We start from the raw sequence: 20,091 nt of genomic DNA on the forward strand, positions 1-20,091 counted from the left end.
CACACACACACACACACACACACACACACACACACACAAACCGAGCCATTCCCAAAAATCCATGAATATAAAGCTCCAAGCACAAAACCGAGAGGGTGTACTGGCTAGCAATCAGGCGTTCACCACAGGACCAGATCACTGTGAATGAGGCACACACAGGCAGAGAGAGAGACGTTAGTGGTCATAAATTATTCTTAAACATTTCGGCGCCCAAGCATACATATTTGACAAGTCTTTCGTAGGAGATTTGAGCATTTCCAAGGGTAGTTTGATCCTTTCCCTGCACCATGAACATAAAGGAACACTCACGACAACCAAATTATTCTTAAACATTTCAGCGCCCAAGCATACATATTTGACAAGTCTTTCGTAAGAGATTTGAGCATTTCCAAGGGTAGTTTGATCCTTTCCCTGCACCATGAACATAAAGGAACACTCGCGACAACTCGATTCATCTCCTTTTCAGCCTTTGGAAGTCGTTTGGAAATATGTTCGGAATATATTTGTTTGACTATGAGAGGCGATAGCGTCCGAGAACCCCGACCCGTGGCTACTCACTATACCCTTCACCGCCTCAGAACTACAGGTAAACATGAACAAATCTACCTCCAGAGCATCGATAAATATGTACTGAGTATAAGCCTTAGGTAAAAGCTACGCATGTTTCACTACACGACGCTTCACTTTAAACCTCACACCTTTACGCGCTACCATCGATATATATAATAGTGGTATAAGCTTTAGGTAAACTACGCATGTTTCTTCACTTTTCACACTAAACTTCACCTTTCTACCTCCTATCAATAGTATAATAAATATATGAGTATAAGCCTTTAGTAAAAAAACGCATGTTTCACTACACGACGCTTCACTTTAAACCTCACACCTTTACGCGCTACGACTCAGGTAACAGGAAGGTCTGACGCTGATAATTACGTAGAAAATTAAACATGTTGAAATTTATCCTCTCTCTCCAAGACCGGCTCATCAGAGGAGAATCACATCAACGCTAATTAGGACAGGATAATTAAGGCAGTTTTAAACGAATGATGGAAAAATTGTAAGGACATGATTTTCAGCTCCCTTCGCAGACGTATTCCAATATTAGCCGGGCACAAACAGGCTCAAGAAAATACACGTGTTTGAGCACGTAAATTAGACTTCGTTGTGCGCGAGGCATCTTGCTGGAGGGCGTGTTGCTGCAAGAGATGGTAACACTGTAATCAAGTCCAGCATCATGTGAAGAGAGAGATGGAGAGAGGGAGAGAGAGAGAGAGAGAGAGAGAGAGAGAGAGAGAGAGAGAGAGAATGAATGAATGAATGAATGAATGAATGAATGAATGAAAAATAAAATATAAAGAAAAAAAGGAAACGAAAGAAAAAAAAGAAAGGGGAGAAAGAAAGAGAGAAAGAGTGAGAGGAGAAGGATAGATAAATACTGTAGACATATAGAGAGATGATGTGATACGAATAAGTATTTAGAAACGCTATCTATTATCACTTCAATTTCAGAGCTTTTCAAGACTACTCACTATTTAATTATTATTACTTACCATCGCTTCCATGTGTAGCGAGGACCTTAATTATCAAGAATGTTTGTTTCCCTTACACTAAAAATCTTCACTTTAAGCCGTTGATGAAATTACTGTGAGGATAATTAAGCGATTTTATGTACTCTCTCTCTCTCTCTCTCTCTCTCTCTCTCTCTCTCATGAATTAGCTGATTGGCGCGCAAGAACTTTTCAACGACTTCTCACTTTTTGATGCATGGCTAACGTGTCTTTCTTTGTCTCTTTTTGGGCCCGGAATACCGCGCTTTCAAGGCCCTCATGTTTACGCTGGCCGAAAGAAACCCCAGCCAGAAAACTTTTGAAGGAATGACTACACCCACAAAACTACTGGACGAAAAAGATGAACCCCAAAAAGGTCTGACGGAGGGAATGATTTCACCCACAAAACTACTGGACGAAAAAGATGAACCCCAAAAAGGTCTGACGGAGGGAATGATTTCACCCACAAAACTACTGGACGAAAAAGACGAACCCCAAAAAGGTCTGACGGAGGGAATGATTTCACCCACAAAACTACTGGACGAAAAAGATGAACCCCAAAAGGTCTGACGGAGGGAATGATTTCACCCACAAAACTTTTAAAGGGAAGGAGGAATGACTTCACCCAAAACCTCGAAGGGAACTGCGCATGTGTGAGTTCGCCAGACAGAAGTCCGCTCCAGACAAGAGATCTAGGACGAACGATGATTCCTATATCGTCACCCTCATAAAATAATCGCCTAAATCATTTTCCAGAGATTTCCAGGTTTTTATCTACATCAATTTTTCAACATGTGACGCCCATTTTTGTATAGTTGCCTGCGTCATTCAGGGTTTGAGTGTTCTAGAATTAGCCTTTTCACTTCTGCCTAAATCTTAAGCCAAATGAGATAATGACACTTCTTTTATGATTTCCTGTAAAGTAGAATACAATGACTTAGGCGCTTTGTTTACGAAGGTGACGATATACTTTTCGATTGGTTTGTTTGCCATTATTATATCATCATTACTTTTATTATCAGTATCATTGTTATCATTATTATTTTTCCCGTTTGCCAGTCGCTATTGTTTTCGTTCTCAATCGCTTTAACTCGCTCCCTCTTTATCTCTTTGTGTTCGTTAGGTTTGGAGTGTGATAAAAGTTTGAAATGCTCTTGTTGCGGCTTTTAAATATCATCCTTACGATTGTCTTCCCCGTCGTGATTCCGTCCTCAGTTTCCTAACTAATAAGCTCCTCTCTCGTCTCACATATTTATTCCTTTCATATTATTCTACTGGACTGTGTGGGCTGCGTTACTGTTTATGGCTTCTTTATGATCTGTAGGTTCTATACTCTTCTTGGCTAATGTATGTTCGGTATGTTACAGTTTCTGGCTTATGTATATCCTGTATGACCTGTATGTTTTGTATTCTAACTTTCTGTGAAGTGCGTTGCTGTTCAAGGCGTTTGTATGTTGGGTGTGTTACCGTTCTTGTTTTATGTAGGTTCTGTAGGTTCATATATTCTACGCAACATTCTTATTTGCGTCCTCCTAGTCTGTGTCCAATCGGCTTCTCTCTCATCTACCATTTCTACACTTCATATGCAAATTTTTCCTGCCATTGTTTACGTTAGTGTCCTTTGGCTTCTATATGTCTTGTATGTTTATATATTGTACGTATCATCCTTACTTGTCTCTTCCAAGTCTACGTTTAATCAGCTTTTCTCTCATCTCACGTTTTTATTGTTTAACTATTATTCTTTGGTGCTGGATGTTGTGTTAGTGTTCTTGGGATCTGTATACCATCGAGCGACTAGTGTTCTCTCGGCCCTATCCTGCTGGTGTTCTATTTTGAGTAAAGAAATGAGGGAAAATTGAGGGTATCTTGGGATCTGTATACCATCAAGCGACTAGTGTTCTCTCGGCCCCATCCTGCTGGTGTTCTATTTTGAGTAAAGAAATGAGGGAAAATTGAGGGTATCTTGGGATCTGTATACCATCAAGCGACTAGTGTTCTCTCGGCCCCATCCTGCTGGTGTTCTATTTTGAGTAAAGAAATGAGGGAAAATTGAGGGTATCTTGGGATCTGTATACCATCAAGCGACTAGTGTTCTCTCGGCCCTATCCTGCTGGTGTTCTATTTTGAGTAAAGAAATGAGGGAAAATTGAGGGTATCTTGGGATCTGTATACCATCAAGCGACTAGTGTTCTCTCGGCCCTATCCTGCTGGTGTTCTATTTTGAGTAAAGAAATGAGGGAAAATTGAGGGTATCTTGGGATCTGTATACCATCAAGCGACTAGTGTTCTCTCGGCCCCATCCTGCTGGTGTTCTATTTTGAGTAAAGAAATGAGGGAAAATTGAGGGTATCTTGGGATCTGTATACCATCAAGCGACTAGTGTTCTCTCGGCCCTATCCTGCTGGTGTTCTATTTTGAGTAAAGAAATGAGGGAAAATTGAGGGTATCTTGGGATCTGTATACCATCGAGCGACTAGTGTTCTCTCGGCCCTATCCTGCTGGTGTTCTATTTTGAGTAAAGAAATGAGGGAAAATTGAGGGTATCTTGGGATCTGTATACCATCGAGCGACTAGTGTTCTCTCGGCCCTATCCTGCTGGTGTTCTATTTTGAGTAAAGAAATGAGGGAAAATTGAGGGTATCTTGGGATCTGTATACCATCAAGCGACTAGTGTTCTCTCGGCCCTATCCTGCTGGTGTTCTATTTTGAGTAAAGAAATGAGGGAAAATTGAGGGTATCTTGGGATCTGTATACCATCGAGCGACTAGTGTTCTCTCGGCCCCATCCTGCTGGTGTTCTATTTTGAGTAAAGAAATGAGGGAAAATTGAGGGTATCTTGGGATCTGTATACCATCAAGTGACTAGTGTTCTCTCGGCCCTATCCTGCTGGTGTTCTATTTTGAGTAAAGAAATGAGGGAAAATTGAGGGTATCTTGGGATCTGTATACCATCAAGCGACTAGTGTTCTCTCGGCCCCATCCTGTTGGTGTTCTATTTTGAGTAAAGAAATGAGGGAAAATTGAGGGTATCTTGGGATCTGTATACCATCGAGCGACTAGTGTTCTCTCGGCCCTATCCTGCTGGTGTTCTATTTTGAGTAAAGAAATGAGGGAAAATTGCGGGGAAAATTCAATAAGTGGTGTCTTGGGTAATAAGAACGCGGAGAAAAATTGAGAAGATAAACAGGAAAACCGCATCTCCTGGAAGACGCCTAAACAACTCGAGGCACCACTGGCAGAAGCAATCAATACCAGGCACATGTTAACAGGGGAGAGAGATGAAAGGAAAGGAGGAAAAGAGAAAAGCATTTATTTCCTCCTCATCTCTTTATGTGTGTGCTTGTTTGATGTCTGTGCCTGTCTGTCTGTGTGTGTGTGTGTGTGTGTGTGTGTGTGTGTGTGTGTGTGTGTGTGTGTGTGTGTGTGCCTTTGTCTTTGTCGGTCTGTTGGTAGGTCAGTGTTGTTCTGTGGGTATTTTTTTCTCTGTTTTTCTGTTAACAAGTTTGTGTATTTTTTTTCCTGTCTGTTTGTTAGTGTGTCTCTTTCGCTTTGTCTGTCTTTTTCACCCAAACACCTTCAAACACACACACGCACACGCACACGCGCACACACACACACACACACACACACATCAGCGTCACGCACGGTAAGTTTTCCATCCCGACGGCTATAAGTCCTGGGCTGCTGCCGTCATCACTTCAGCATTTCTCATGAACAAGCGAGGAGCATTACGAGAAAACACACACACACACACACACACACACACACACACACACACACACACACACACACACACACACACACACACACACACACACACACACACATTTATCTCTTTCTCATCCCTCTTTCATGATACTTCCTCTTATTATCCCCTTGTCATCCTTTCCTTCTTCCGTCTCCGTCCTTCCTCCCTATTCGCTCTTCGTTTTCTCTTTGTTTTTTTGATGATTTACTTTCCTCCCCTGGCCTTCCTTTCCTCCGTCTAACCAATTCTCCTCTCTCTTTATCCCGCTCCTTCCTTTATGCTCCACTCTTCTTTTTTTTTATTGTGATGATTTTTTCCCACTTTGTCTTTCCTTCCTCCCTCTACCCCCCAACTTCTTCCTAATGCCTCCTCTCCTTTCTCTTTATACTTTCCCTTCCTTTATATACCGCTCTTCAATTATCTTTTACTCTTATGACTTTTCCCACCTGGTCTACTTCTCCCTCTTATCCCTTTTCTTCCTTATTCCTCCTTTCCTTACTTATCCTCCTTATACCTTTATCCTTTCCCTATCTTTATATTCCACTTTTCATTTCTCTTTTATTCTGATAACTTTTTTTCCACCTGGTCTTCCTTTCCTTCATCTACCCCCTCACCCTATTCTTTATACCTCCTCTCCCTCCTCATCATCCTTTCCTTTCCTTTATAGTCTTTGCTAGAACAATGCGACAGTAGTACGGCTTTCATTACCGGACCAGCAGGTGTTTTACGCTGTACACGCCGGGCCGAGCGAGTGCCCCAAACGAACACTCGTGAATTAAGTGCCTGGCGTTATTGGGCGAGCGTGGTGCGAGTATGTTTCCTTGCTAGGCCACTTTGGGGTCTGGGAGGAGCCGCGAACTAGGGATGAGAGACACAGCTGGGCGACCCCCCCCCCCCTTTCTCTCTCTCTCTCTCTCTCTCTCTCTCTCTCTCTCTCTCTCTCTCTCTCTCTCTCTCTCTCTCTCTCTCTCTCTCTCTCTCTCTCTCTCTCTCTCTCTCTCTCTCTCTCTCTCTCTCTCTCTCTCTCTCTCTCTCTCTCTCTCTCTCTCTCTCCGTTTGTCTGTCTTTGCTTCTGTCTTTGTATGTCACTGTCTCTCTGTCACAATATCTGTCTACCTGTCTATCTTTGTATCTATCTTTGTTTGTTTATCTTTGTCTCTGTCTCTGTCTCTATATGTGTCTGTGTCCGTCTGTCCCTGTCTCTGCATCTGTCTGTCTGTCTGTCTATCTGTCGTCTCTGTCTATCTGTCGTCTCCGTCTGTCTGTCTCTCTGTCGTCTCTGTCTATCTGTCGTCTCTGTCTGTCTGTCTATCTGTCGTCTCTGTCTGTCTGTCGTCTCTGTCTGTCTGTCTGTCTGTCTGTCTGTCTGTCTATCTGTCGTCTCTGTCTGTCTGTCTATCTGTCGTCTCTGTCTGTCTGTCGCCTCCGTCTGTCTGTCTGTCTGTCGTCTCTGTCTGTCTGTCTGTCTGTCTGTCTCACGCGCTCCCTCTCGCACTTTCACTCTCTCGCCCTGCCGTTCTCCCGCTTTAACTCGCTCTCTCGCTTGCTCTCTACAGACGCCCGGCGCGGCGAGAACGTAGGCAACACATTTCTCCAGGGTGGCGTCAGCTGGGGCGCCAATAAGCCTCGTATTGGCGGCGTGTGGCAGCGGGCGCGACGCAGCGAGGTGAGCGTAGCGGGTAGAGAAAAAAGGGAGCTGGGAGGCATAAGTTATACATACATAAACGCATACGTACACTTTGTGTGTGTGTGTGTGTGTGTGTGTGTGTGTGTGTGTGTGTGTGTGTGTGTGTGTGTGTGTGTGTGTGTGTGTGTGTGTGTGTGTGTGTGTGTGAGGGGGGGGGGGAGAAAAAAGGGGACTGGGGAGGCATGTTATATATATTAAACGTATACGTACTCATTTTTTTTGTGTGTGCGCGTGTGCGTGTGCGTGTGTGTGTGTGTGTGTGTCTCCTGTCAGATGGAAATTTCTGGCGTTTATAATTGGTATGGACAGACCGACACAATATTACCCGACACACACACACACACACACACAGTGGCTCCATATACACGCGCTCGATGTGATGAGACCCGCGGGAAGGTTTGGTACCGGGAAATAGGCGTCACGTCACGGTGCGCAGGTACGGAGCAATAAAGGGAGCTGCCTCCTATGTCACCTGGAAATTACTCCCCGGAAATATCTGCGGCTCTTGATGCAGACACGGTTCATCACATAGTAAAATCTGGGCTGTGCCATGAGAGCGACATCAGCTTCATTAGGCAAAAATGAAACACGTAGAAACCCTTGTCTTTGTTCCCGTCTGTTAAAAAGTTTTCTATTTTTAACAAATGTCTCGATCAGTGCAAAGGTTAATTTTATCAAGGTCCAGGATTTTTAGGTCAAGGTTCATAGTTATTTTTTTTTATGTCTCAATCACAAAGCTGTATTCTTTCTTATCAAGGTCCAGGAATTTTAAGTCAAGGTTAATATTTTTTTTGTGTGTGAGTGTTACGAGTGATAAAAATTTGCTTCATTAGTCGAAATTGAGTTACGTCTGAAAAGTAAGTGTGTGTCCTTTCACTTTCTACGTGCGCCTCTTTCATAAAAGCTAATCTTTACCTCTTACGATCAAGAATTTTTATATGACTTAACCATGACATACGAGACCAATATATGATACGTCTTTTTGACATCTCCTCCTGTATATTCTTCACCTGTATAGGAGCATAAGGTCTTTTTTATCTTTTTTTCATATATATATATATATAGCTCTTTCGTCTGCTTTTTCTTACCTAAAAAAAAACAACTTTGGCGGCTTGTCTTTGGCGTAATGTGTGTGTGTGTGTGTGTGTGTGTGTGTGTAATTCACCTCTTGGTCTACTGCGGGTCTCTCTCGAGACAGCCAGCCGTTCCCCTACGGTAGAGCACAGAGCTCATAGTACCAATCTTTGGGTAGGACTGAGCCCACTCACACACAGCACGCCGCGACAACGAGGTCACAACTCCTTGCCTGACGTCGCGTACCTACTCACTGCTAGGTGAACAGGGGCTACACGTTAAAGAAGATAAACCCAACTTGTCTTCACCCGGCCGGGGAATCGAACCCCGGTCCTTCTGGTTGTGAGGCAGACGCTCTACCCCTGAGCTGTGTGTGTGTGTGTGTGTGTGTGTGTGTGTGTGTGTGTGTGTGTGTGTGTGTGTGTGTGTGTGTGTGTGTGTGTGTGTGTGTGTGTGTGTGTCTGTGTGTGTGTGATCGGGGGTGGGGAGGAGGGGTAATAACCTAAACTCGTACTTCCCATCAGTTTATGAATACGTAAAGTGATCAAATTATTTCATTACTATACGATTTTATGCTCGCTCATGCTCACTGGATTACCAATTGCCACGGAAGGTAATTTTTACAGAGTTGTGATAACCGTTGTTAAGGCTAAACGCTCGAAACTCATTCATTTATTCATCACTCTGTCTGTCTGTCTGTATGTATGTATGTATGTATGTATCTCTCTCTCTCTCTCTCTCTCTCTCTCTCTCTCTCTCTCTCTCTCTCTCTCTCTCTCTCTCTCTCTCTCTCTCTCTCTCTCTCTCTTCTTTTTTCTTTGATCTATTTCTTCCCTTTTCTCTTTTTCTCTTTTTCACACATCTTATTTTTGTTCTCGCTTCCTCTTCGCCTTTCTTTTTTTTTCTTTCTCCATTTCTTTTTCTCTTTCTCTCTATCTACCTCTGTCTATCTATCTATCAATCTATCTTCTTCATAAACATCATCGCCACTGTCATCTCCCGTCACTGGTCAATTACAGGACAAAAGCTTTTCCCAATGTTTAGCACTTCTCTCTGCCTGATTTAATAGTCAATTTTCTGAGTAGCTGCAATAAACTTCCCCCCTCTATTAGTCTGCTCCTCGCTGATTGGATAGCGGCTTGAGGCAAATCGTCTTCCGCTCATCTGAAGACACTGGTCACTCTACTCAGCAATTTATATTTTTTCTATTCTCTGTGACTTAGATAGAAAAAAAATAGCAGCTTAGTTTTTTTTCCCTTCTATCATCCTTTCTTCCCATACCAAGCATTATTAGTATCCTTCACAGTTTTTTTTATTCTTTATTTATTTCTTTTCATCATCCTTATTTCCATTTTTTTATTTTCTCCTCCTTCACTCGTACATCATCGTCCTTCTTCTCACTCTCGTTCTTTTCCTTTCTCTTCTTCCCTTCTCATGTATTTCTCCTTGTCATTATTTATCTGTTTTCTCCGCCCTTCTACTCTCCTTCCTTTAATTAGTCTCTTTCACCATTTCTCTCTTTTCTATATCTAAGCTCCCTCCCAACTCTTCCTTCCTCCGTCACCTCTCCTCGTCCACAACGGCTGTATTCTCGGGGACGTGGGGACAGGAGAACCCCCTTCCTCTCTTCCCCTGTGGTAAAACTAATCATACATGTCCTCTTCGTCCTCTTCATGCTCCTCATCCACGTCCATGCCCACTGGTAATCTCTCATCATCCATATACTAATGCAAATGTGCCAAATCCCAAAACTGCGAGATACGTGTTTGGGTCAGCCTCACTGCTACCCTGACACAAGGGACAACAAAATTACGCTCACTGTAAATATGATCATATACAGTGCTTGAAAATTCTTCTAAACATGTGCAGAAGTGTTAAACCATGCGTTTCTCTTTCTGTTCCTCTTTGTGCACTCCATTTCTTTGCTTTTTCTTTAGATTATGAGGCGCCAAGTTTCTGGACTGTATATTGGGAGTGGCGGAATACACTTATTGTACAGTTTCTTTCCAGGGAGAATAATAGTTTGACATTTATGATAATACAATGTTTACTGAAAGAACACCGTCCTACTCGTATTTTCCAGATATTCTTTCGTTTAGCAGGATTGCATAAATTTTGGGGGGTAAAAAGGAGTATGCCTGTGCTGTCAATACTGTTTTGTTCTCAGCCAGTATTTGCTGTCGTATACCAACGGGTCATTAAACTTTTCTTTTGTTGTTTTAATAATTATCTTCAGACTTACTTTCGGACTTTATGTAGTTCCTAAAAGAAACTTCGGCGGAATGTCACTTACTAAGACAAGATCATCTGCGAATTTAGGGTAGCAAACGTACTCACCGGTCGTCTATCCTGGCAATATTTATTACTCTTTAATTTTCGTCAAGAACAGAAACTGAAACGATCGGAACATATGCATCATAAAGCCTCGGAAGCCAAATTTAAGCCAACTCTGCATCACCATGAAAGGCTGGCGAGAAAAAGACGGAACCAATTTTTTCTTATATTAGCTTCGTTTTGCAAGATATATAAAAAGGTGAGCGATGTTCTCTATTGTTATGTTTTTATAAGTTCTCAACCCATGTGATTTGAATAAAATATTATGGAACTAAGCCTCAAAGTTTTGTAGAAAACAAAGGAAATGTGTTGTGTCTTTCCGTGTGCTCCCGGCAGAGGACGAGACAGGCGCCGAGCCGCCATCTGCCTTCAAGCAGTTTTGAGTCTCGCATTCAGCATTAATTCTGAACTTTTCTCTCGGCAGATAAAAGAACGTTTATTATGGAACATGTTTAAGACTTAACGAATAAGGCACACAACATTACTACACTTTTCTCAAGATAATTACCCAGTGATTCGCGCTGCGGCTGGTGCAGCAGCAAGGCGCACCACCATGAAGCACACACACACACACACACACACACACACACACACACGTACACACAGGCGGTGGCTGAGTGGTTAGCGTGCGGGCCCTGCATTCACAGCGTGCTGGACGACTCCGGTTCGAATCCCCACGCTACCACCTGGGATTTTTCAGTCACCGCCGAGTGGCCTAAGACTACCCACGTGCTGTCTTGAAGACCACCCATCAACCCGGACTCTAAAAGAAACCGTCCAAGTGAATCAAAAATGAGTTCCGGGGGCAGCATGAGCCAAGAATAAATGGCACCACTATAAAAATTGCATGCGCAATGACGGGCTTGGGCCGACCACTAGGCCCCTGAAGAAAGCCTACCGGCGCTATAAGCGAACACGTAAAAAATTAAACACACACACACACACACACACACACACACACACACACACACACACACACACACACACACACACACACAAATGAAAATAGCGACGTATACACGGCGAACGGACCCGTATACCCCAATAAGTCACAAGCAGACCAAGCAAGCGGACCCCTACATAGCTAGGCAGGTCCAAGTACCGCATAACGATACTCCATGGTACCGGCACCAAACTTCTCAGAGCCGGTGCCGTTGAGTGAGTAAGCGTCGACGTGTCGAGAGAGCTGGACTCCGTGGTCGGGACATACGAAGGTGCTAGGGTGAGGAGTGACTAATAAGGTTACAACACTACGCCACACACAAATACTTCCGTCTTCACTTTACTCCTCTATAAGCCACATTGAAACAGTTAGTGGTTTCTTTCCTTTACTGTGTATCACATTCTCACAGCGAGCAGCCCCGCCCAACACTTTGAGCCATAATAACGCAGCACCTCCTGCACTGCAATGTGGCACTTGACACACAAAGCGGCACCTGATACTAATGAGTCACACTGATACAGCGAGCAGTCTCCACCATCACTTAAAGTAACGGTGACACATCTAGTGGATCCTAAGATCATTATGTTATAGAAATGCAGCAAGCAGTCCTTTCTATCACTAAAACTCCAACATGAACACAGCTCTCTCCCCCCCCCCCCCCCAATCACTACGCAGCAAGTCGTCCCTTCGACACCCGAATGACACTGACACATCAAGTTACACTATAACTTCCCAATGAAATGTGGTGTCTTGTTCATCATGTGTATTTTGTCCTCCCTGAACCCTCGAGCAGAAGAGAACAGAGGGTTTGTGAAGAAGGCAATTACCTTTCTTCTCAATGCCCTTGCTGAAACTAACCTGCTAATACATGTCCTATGATGACCTTGCCTAAAAAAACTATTTATATATAACCGTAATATAGGTGTTTGGATATGAGCAAAAAAAATGTGCAGGTCAATTCTTAGGACCATCAAATTGCCTAAAATGGACCACACTGGCCAGGCCGTGAAGTCACAAGCACATAGTGGCCCTCACCTGCATGGTCTTCCCTCTGCGCGGCCCATGCAGCCCCCAGCTTTATTAATTAAATCTCCTTGGAAGAGCACGATAATGATTAAAGTTGAGAGAGAGAGAGAGAGAGAGAGAGAGAGAGAGAGAGAGAGAGAGAATCTTGGCTATGCTTACAGTTATCATGTTGTTCACCTCATTATATGTTGTGTTACCGTGATCTCTCTCTCTCTCTCTCTCTCGAACACAAGACACGAAACAAAACAACATAGCACAACACACAAAAAATACGTGAAGCACAACAAAACACAAGCCCCTCCCTGACGCGCCCCTGCTCACCTTGGGCGTGCGTGGCCGACACGGCGAGGACGGCGGCGCCCGGCGAAAGGTCCTCGGGCACCGCGGCGCAGTAGCGGGGAGACGAAAAGTGCAGCGAGGAGGTCCGGCCCGCAGGGAGGAGGCGCGTGGCTGTGGGGAGGAGGGAGAGATAGTTAGCACTCTGAGACAGTTTTATGTAACGATACGTCATTGGCAAAAAAATATATATAAATAAATAAAACAGGGATGAACACGGATACAAGGAGCTAGAATACACGGGAACAGTTTGTCTTCATGTGGCATCTCATTAGAACTATTATAGTCAGTTACTGTCTGTCCTTTCCATCCATTAATATATCTAACTTTCATTTGAAACTTTTAATTGTATTCACGTTAGTAGCTAATTCTCCCATACAAACTACCATATTTGTAAACCAGCAGCTCCTCCACCCCTCTCTCCTTCCATTATATATATATATATATATATATATATATATATATATATATATATATATATATATATATATATATATATATATATATATATATATATATATATATATATATATATATATATATATATATATATATATATATATATATATATATATATATATATATATATATATATATATATATATATATATATATATAATATAAATATATATATATATATATATACACACACACACACACACACGCACGCACGCACGCACGCACGCACGCACGCACGCACGCACGCACGCACACGCACACACACACACACACACACACACACACACACACACACGTATATGGCACATCTTAGTTAATCATAATGAAAGTAAAGGTCAACGCTTTCCTGATTGAAATTGAATTATTAAGGAAAACATACAATCAAAATATGAGCACCATTAAGATTCATGATCGACAGATCAATTGAATTGTTTTAAATTGCTACAAAGTGAAAATTTGATGAAATACACAAGCAAAACTCTGGAAACAGAAAATTCATAATATGAGAAACAATTGAAATACTGAAATATTTCAGGCAATTACGAAATTATAACAAGTCAAAAATGTCCTTTTGGAAAACTGCCGCAGATACACTTTTAACGGACATATTGGATTTTTTAAAATAATTTTCCCTGATACGAGATTACTTCCACAAACAAAATCCAAAGGAAAAGTTTGAGCGTTTGATGCTCTACAAACAAAACTATTCCTGAACATGAATCTTTAATTTAGCGGCGAGCAGCGTTCGTTCCGCATCTCTGTTTTCAATTCATTTGTGTCCTTTAGATAAAATGGGTGAAAAATCGTTCAACCTCCCTGTAACTGAATCACATTGATAACATTTGCCTCGGTGCTGTCAGCTGGCGCAGCTCTCGGTACTCCCAAAATTATCGGCCACCTCGTGAACGACAAAATAGTGAGCGAAAACTTAAGAGAATGGACGCTGCTGCTCACTGTGAACGGTGTATCTTCTGCCTGCTGATGTCGTGTTCTGAGCTTGATTTCTTTCAATCTTCTTCAACTGACTGTTCAGCCTTGGTGCGGCTTAAGAACGACGCTCACACTTTTATTTTGTAGTTTGTGAAAATTATAAAAAACACTTTCCAATAAGTCCGTTAAAAGTGTATCTGCGGCAGATTTTCAAAAGGACCTTTCTTTTACCTCTCATTATTTTTGCAATTGCTTAAAATACTTCGACTGAACCACATATTATGAATTCCCTGTTGCCAGAGTTTTGCTTCTATATTGAATCCTGTTTTCACTGTAAATGTCGTATCTCTCTGGCTGTTTCCATGTGACAACGTTTTGGGGTTGGATTTTTTTAATATTTCTTTATTATTATTTTTTTTACATCACCGCCTATAGCGCCAGCCCGTCATGGCGCAGGCAATTTTCATAGTGGCGCCAGTTAAGCTCTACTTTATCGTCTTACTGTACTTCGATGTATAATACTCGCTTTCCCGCCTTAATTTGGCTCATGAACGGCAAACGAGGAAATGACCTAAGACACAATAGAATGGACGTTGCTACTAACTACAATCGGCTTACCTTTCTGCATACTTCCATATGGCTTCGTGTTCTCGACTTATTATTTTCTATGTTTACTTTATCAGCTGACTATATTATCTACCATCCCTAACACACAAACTTCCCCTGCTAGCTATAAATGGCGTATCTTTCAGACTGTTTCCATATGATTTCGTGTTCTGGGGGTGGATTTTTCTTTCACTTTATCATCTGACTGTATTTCAATCTATCTCACTCGCTTCCCCATTTTAAATCGACACATAAACACACAAAAAAAAGGGAGGGGGGGGGGGGGCTAATGGACGCTTTGAATGGCATATTTTTCTTTACACCGTCTTCATATTGGTTCATTTTCTAGGGTAGCCTTTACTTTTTTTGGCATGTTGTATTCTTTCCTTCTCCCCCTTCCCCACACCATCACGCCCACCACACCAGCTGTCTTCATCTGTCCAGCTCAGGGCGAGGCGATGCAAGTGAGGCGGGGAAGAGGAAAATCGGTTATGCGCCTGGGATTAGTTGTATGAAGTGTTTTTTTTTTTTCAACAAAGGAGGCAGCTCAAGGGCACACAAAAAAAGAAAACAATAATAAGAAAAAACCCCGCTACTCGCTGCTCCTAAAAAAGAAACAAAAGAAATCAGTGGTGTTGTTGTGGTTAGTTCTTTTTCCTTTCTATTTTGTTGTTGTGTTTCTTCCTTTGGTCATTTTTTTTTCTTCATTTTTCTTTTTATCCTGTTTTCCATTTTTTCCTGTTTTTTTTTCTCCTTTTCTCTTTTTCTCTTTTTCTCTTTTTCTCCTTTCTCTATTTTTCTCCATTCTCTTTTTCTGCATTCTCTTTTTCTCCTGTCTCCTTCCTTTTTTTTCCTTCTTCTTCTTCTTCTTCTTCTTCTTCTTCTTCTTCTTCTTTCTTTTTCTTCTGCTTCCTATTATTATTATTATTATTATTATTATTGTTATTGTTATTGTTATTGTTATTGTTATTGTTATTGTTATTATTATTATTATTATTATTATTATTATTATTATTATTATTATTATTATTATTATCATCATCATCATCAATAGTATTTCCGTGTTTCCTTTATCCTTCACCACTATCATTTTCATCATAATCATCATCACTACCATCGTCATCAGAGCAGTTAATCATACAGTTAACAGGTTTATGAACAAAGCCCCGCTACCGGCAAAAATAAACGATATACATTACAATTTTCATCATCATCCTCACCATCATCGATCAACACCATCATCCCCATCATCGCTAATATGCAAAAGGCTTATAAACAGCGGCCCTCTACCGGCTTAAAAACACACACAGTATCCAACGAGGTGAACACTGAGTACTTCATACCAAGGAAGCAAAATATGCCAATGAGCATAATAAAATCAACATAATGATTAACATGCGGAGAGACGCTGAATTTATCTTCCATGCCTCGGTGAGATAAACAAAGTAAAAAAAAAAAAAAAAAAAACTTACCCTTGTATATTTCTTTTCAACCCGCTAAATACTCTCATGGATTATTTTAGGGCAAGTCACACAAAAGGTTTATCGAACTCGGTCAATCATCGAGTTAGTAAAATCCTTCAAAGATAAACTATCGCAAAAGTATTGTATTCGCGTCGCTCGTCTTTGCCAATTCAGCGAAATCATGCTATCCAGTTACCGGACCCGGAAAAAAATCTACACGAGAAATGATTTCGCTTGCATGATTAAGATACACCTCAAGAATACCAGGAAAAAAATACAACTTATATTAACTCGGGGAACTGCCTCAAAGCTGCATTAGGATTCAAATTGGGTTCCACTACTGAAAGAGAACATTTAAAATGTAGCTTCCTTGTTTCTCATCCAAATCAATGCATTCAAGTGCATTCGAGATTCTTCGCTGGGTTATTGCAGTTTCTCTGATGCATAAACACCGATTGTGGCATTGTGGGTCCATTAAAAGCCTTGCCAGCTACCACGAGTGTGAGCGGGGTCACCCTTCCTTCATGTCCACAGTGTGGGATTCTAATATCAGGTTGAGTGCCACAGAAGTGGCCTCTGGCTCTGTGACCTTTTAACTCATCCGTGGCGCTGGCCTGGGAGGCAGGTGTGATGTCACTTGCGTGACGTGGCTTTGTATTATTGATTACAGGCACCTCAGAGTAGGAGGTGGTGGCATCTGACGTGTGGCTGGCCCTGCTGCCAGCCTAAATCCCTGCAGATTCTCTGCTGTGACAGCGACTTTTATCCTGCGGCACGGGTTCGATTCCCGGAACTACGTAGTGTATAATTCGAGATTTTTCACTGCATTGTTGCTGTTCCTCTGATATATATACCATAACCATTACAGATATGCTTATGCATGGGCAAGAGTAAACAAATTTGATAAATCGTTGGACGTTCTCTAAGCAAATTTATCAGGACTTGCCTGACTCGGAGTGACTGGCGAGGAGAATGGACGCAGCCACTGAGCCGCATCTGTGACGTGACGTGACGCGGCGGGACGTGACTTGAATTGACTCGACTTATCTGCTGGGAACGGTTGCTGAGGAAATACACCGGAGTAAATCTGTATTAGAGTGGCGATTCAAGGTGAGTCATGACGCTTCTTGACTTGACTCGTTTGGTGCAAATGCAGCCTGTACGCGTATGTGTGTACGGCACCTACACCCGAAAACCAGTACGATACATATATGCCAGTACGATACCCGAACGACAGTACGATACCCGAATGCCAGTACGATGCCCAAATGCCAGTACGATACCCGAATGCCAGTACGATACCCGAATGCCAGTACGATGCCCAAATGCCAGTACGATACCCGAATGCCAGTACGATACCCGAATGCCAGTACGATGCCCAAATGCCAGTACGATACCCGAATGCCAGTACGATACCCGAATGCCAGTACGATGCCCAAATGCCAGTACGATACCCGAATGCCAGTACGATACCCGAATGCCAGTACGATGCCCAAATGCCAGTACGATACCCGAATGCCAGTACGATACCCGAATGCCAGTACGATACCCGAATGCCAGTACGATGCCCAAATGCCAGTACGATGCCCAAATGCCAGTACGATACCCGAATGCCAGTACGATGCCCAAATGCCAGTACGATGCCCAAATGCCAGTACGATACCCAAATGCCAGTACAATACGCTAATGCCAGTACGATACCCTAATGCCAGTACGATACCCTAATGCCAGTACGATACCCTAATGCCAGTACGATACCCAAATGCCAGTACGATACCCTAATGCCAGTACGATACCCTAATGCCAGTACGATACCCAAATGCCAGTACGATACCCAAATGCCAGTACGATACCCAAATGCCAGTACGATACCCTAATGCCAGTACGATACCCAAATGCCAGTACGATACCCTAATGCCAGTACGATACCCTAATGCCAGTACGATACCCAAATGCCAGTACGATACCCGAATGCCAGTACGATACCCAAATGCCAGTACGATACCCTAATGCCAGTACGATACCCAAATGCCAGTACGATACCCTAATGCCAGTACGATACCCTAATGCCAGTACGATACCCAAATGCCAGTACGATACCCGAATGCCAGCACGATACCCAAATGCCAGTACGATACCCAAATGCCAGTACGATACCCAAATGCCAGTACGATACCCTAATGCCAGTACGATACCCAAATGCCAGTACGATACCCGAATGCCAGTACGATACCCAAATGCCAGTACGATACCCAAATGTCAGTACGATACCCAAATGCCAGTACGATACCCTAATGCCAGTACGATACCCAAATGCCAGTACGATACCCTAATGCCAGTACGATACCCAAATGCCAGTACGATACCCAAATGCCAGTACGATACCCGAATGCCAGTACGATACCCAAATGCCAGTACGATACCCAAATGCCAGTACGATACCCGAATGCCAGTACGATACCCAAATGCCAGTACGATGCCCAAATGCCAGTACGATACCCGAATGCCAGTACGATACCCAAATGCCAGTACGATACCCAAATGCCAGTACGATACCATAATGCCAGTACGATACCCAAATGCCAGTACGATACCCAAATGCCAGTACGATACCCAAATGTCAGTACGATACCCAAATGCCAGTACGATACCCAAATGTCAGTACGATACCCAAATGCCAGTACGATACCCAAATGCCAGTACGATACCTTAATGCCAGTACGATACCCAAATGCCAGTACGATACCCAAATGCCAGTACGATACCCTAATGCCAGTACGATACCCTAATGCCAGTACGATACCCTAATGCCAGTACGATACCCAAATGTCAGTACGATACCCTAATGCCAGTACGATACCCTAATCCCAGTACGATACCCAAATGCCAAAACAATACTTGAGTGCCGGTACGATATATGAGTGCCAGTACGATACCTGAGTGCCAGTACGATACCTGAGTGCCAGTACAATATCTGAGTGCCAGTACGATACCTGAGTGCCAGTACGATACCTGAGTGCCAGTACAATATCTGAGTGCCAGTACGATACCTGAGTGCCAGTACAATATCTGAGTGCCAGTACGATACCTGAGTGCCAGTACAATAACTGAGTGTCAGCACGATACCTGAGTGCCAGTATAATATCTGAGTGCCAGTACGATACCTGAGTGCCAGTACAATATCTGAGTGCCAGTACGATACCTGAGTGCCAGTACAATAACTGAGTGTCAGCACGATACCTGAGTGCCAGTATAATATATGAGTGCCAGTACGATACCTGAGTGCCAGTACAATATCTGAGTGCCAGTACGATACACCGCCAAGAACATGCATAGGCGGGTCGCAGAGAGTGAAAAATGACGATCGTTAGCGTAAATAGATAACAGTAATTACAGAGCCTCTCCCTTACCAGACAGAGCATTGAGGTAAGTCACGGAACCGAAAAGTTCAGACAGCGACTAATTACGCTCGTTAGGGTAATGACCAATGTCAGTAATTGTAACAAAAGCCTCCCCTTATCAAGCAGAGGGATAAAACAAAACAGCCGAGGAAGTGGATACGAACACTCCAGATTCTGTTCATACGAGCTGATAATAAACTCAATCCAAAAGGGGTCTCCCACAGCTGTTCTTTAATGGTTAGTCACTGCACAATAATCCAGTGCTATTAATCCACTATTTAAAGACCACCCTGCCTGCCGACTGTTCGCATTCTTTACTACAAGGAATAAAAGGAGAATAAATTCGTACATAGATCATATAATTGAGTCCCTTTGATTATATTTGTCTTGTCTAATACCGTAAAACTGCCTCCTAGATTATCACACAGCCAAATAAACGATGGGAAAAAGAGAATGAGCGAAAACCAGAGATAATGGGTACGATTAACTTTATAAATGAAGTCTGTTTTAGGCAGTTTCCATTTTACTTCATGTC

At 42.7% G+C, this 20,091-nt stretch overlaps 1 protein-coding gene across 1 annotated transcript in view; it reads right to left on the reverse strand.

Moving 5' to 3' along the window:
- The window catches only part of LOC126998403 (protocadherin-16-like), a 97,223-nt gene that overhangs the window by 22,775 nt on the left and 54,357 nt on the right, over positions 1-20,091 (reverse strand). Inside the window, exon 2 of the mRNA XM_050860038.1 lies at positions 12,683-12,811. Coding sequence (XP_050715995.1) covers positions 12,683-12,811 — 129 coding nt within the window. The remainder of the gene's footprint in view (positions 1-12,682; positions 12,812-20,091) is intronic.

The sequence above is a fragment of the Eriocheir sinensis genome, chromosome 14 (assembly GCF_024679095.1).
Source record: "Eriocheir sinensis breed Jianghai 21 chromosome 14, ASM2467909v1, whole genome shotgun sequence".
Lineage (NCBI taxonomy): Eukaryota > Metazoa > Arthropoda > Malacostraca > Decapoda > Varunidae > Eriocheir > Eriocheir sinensis.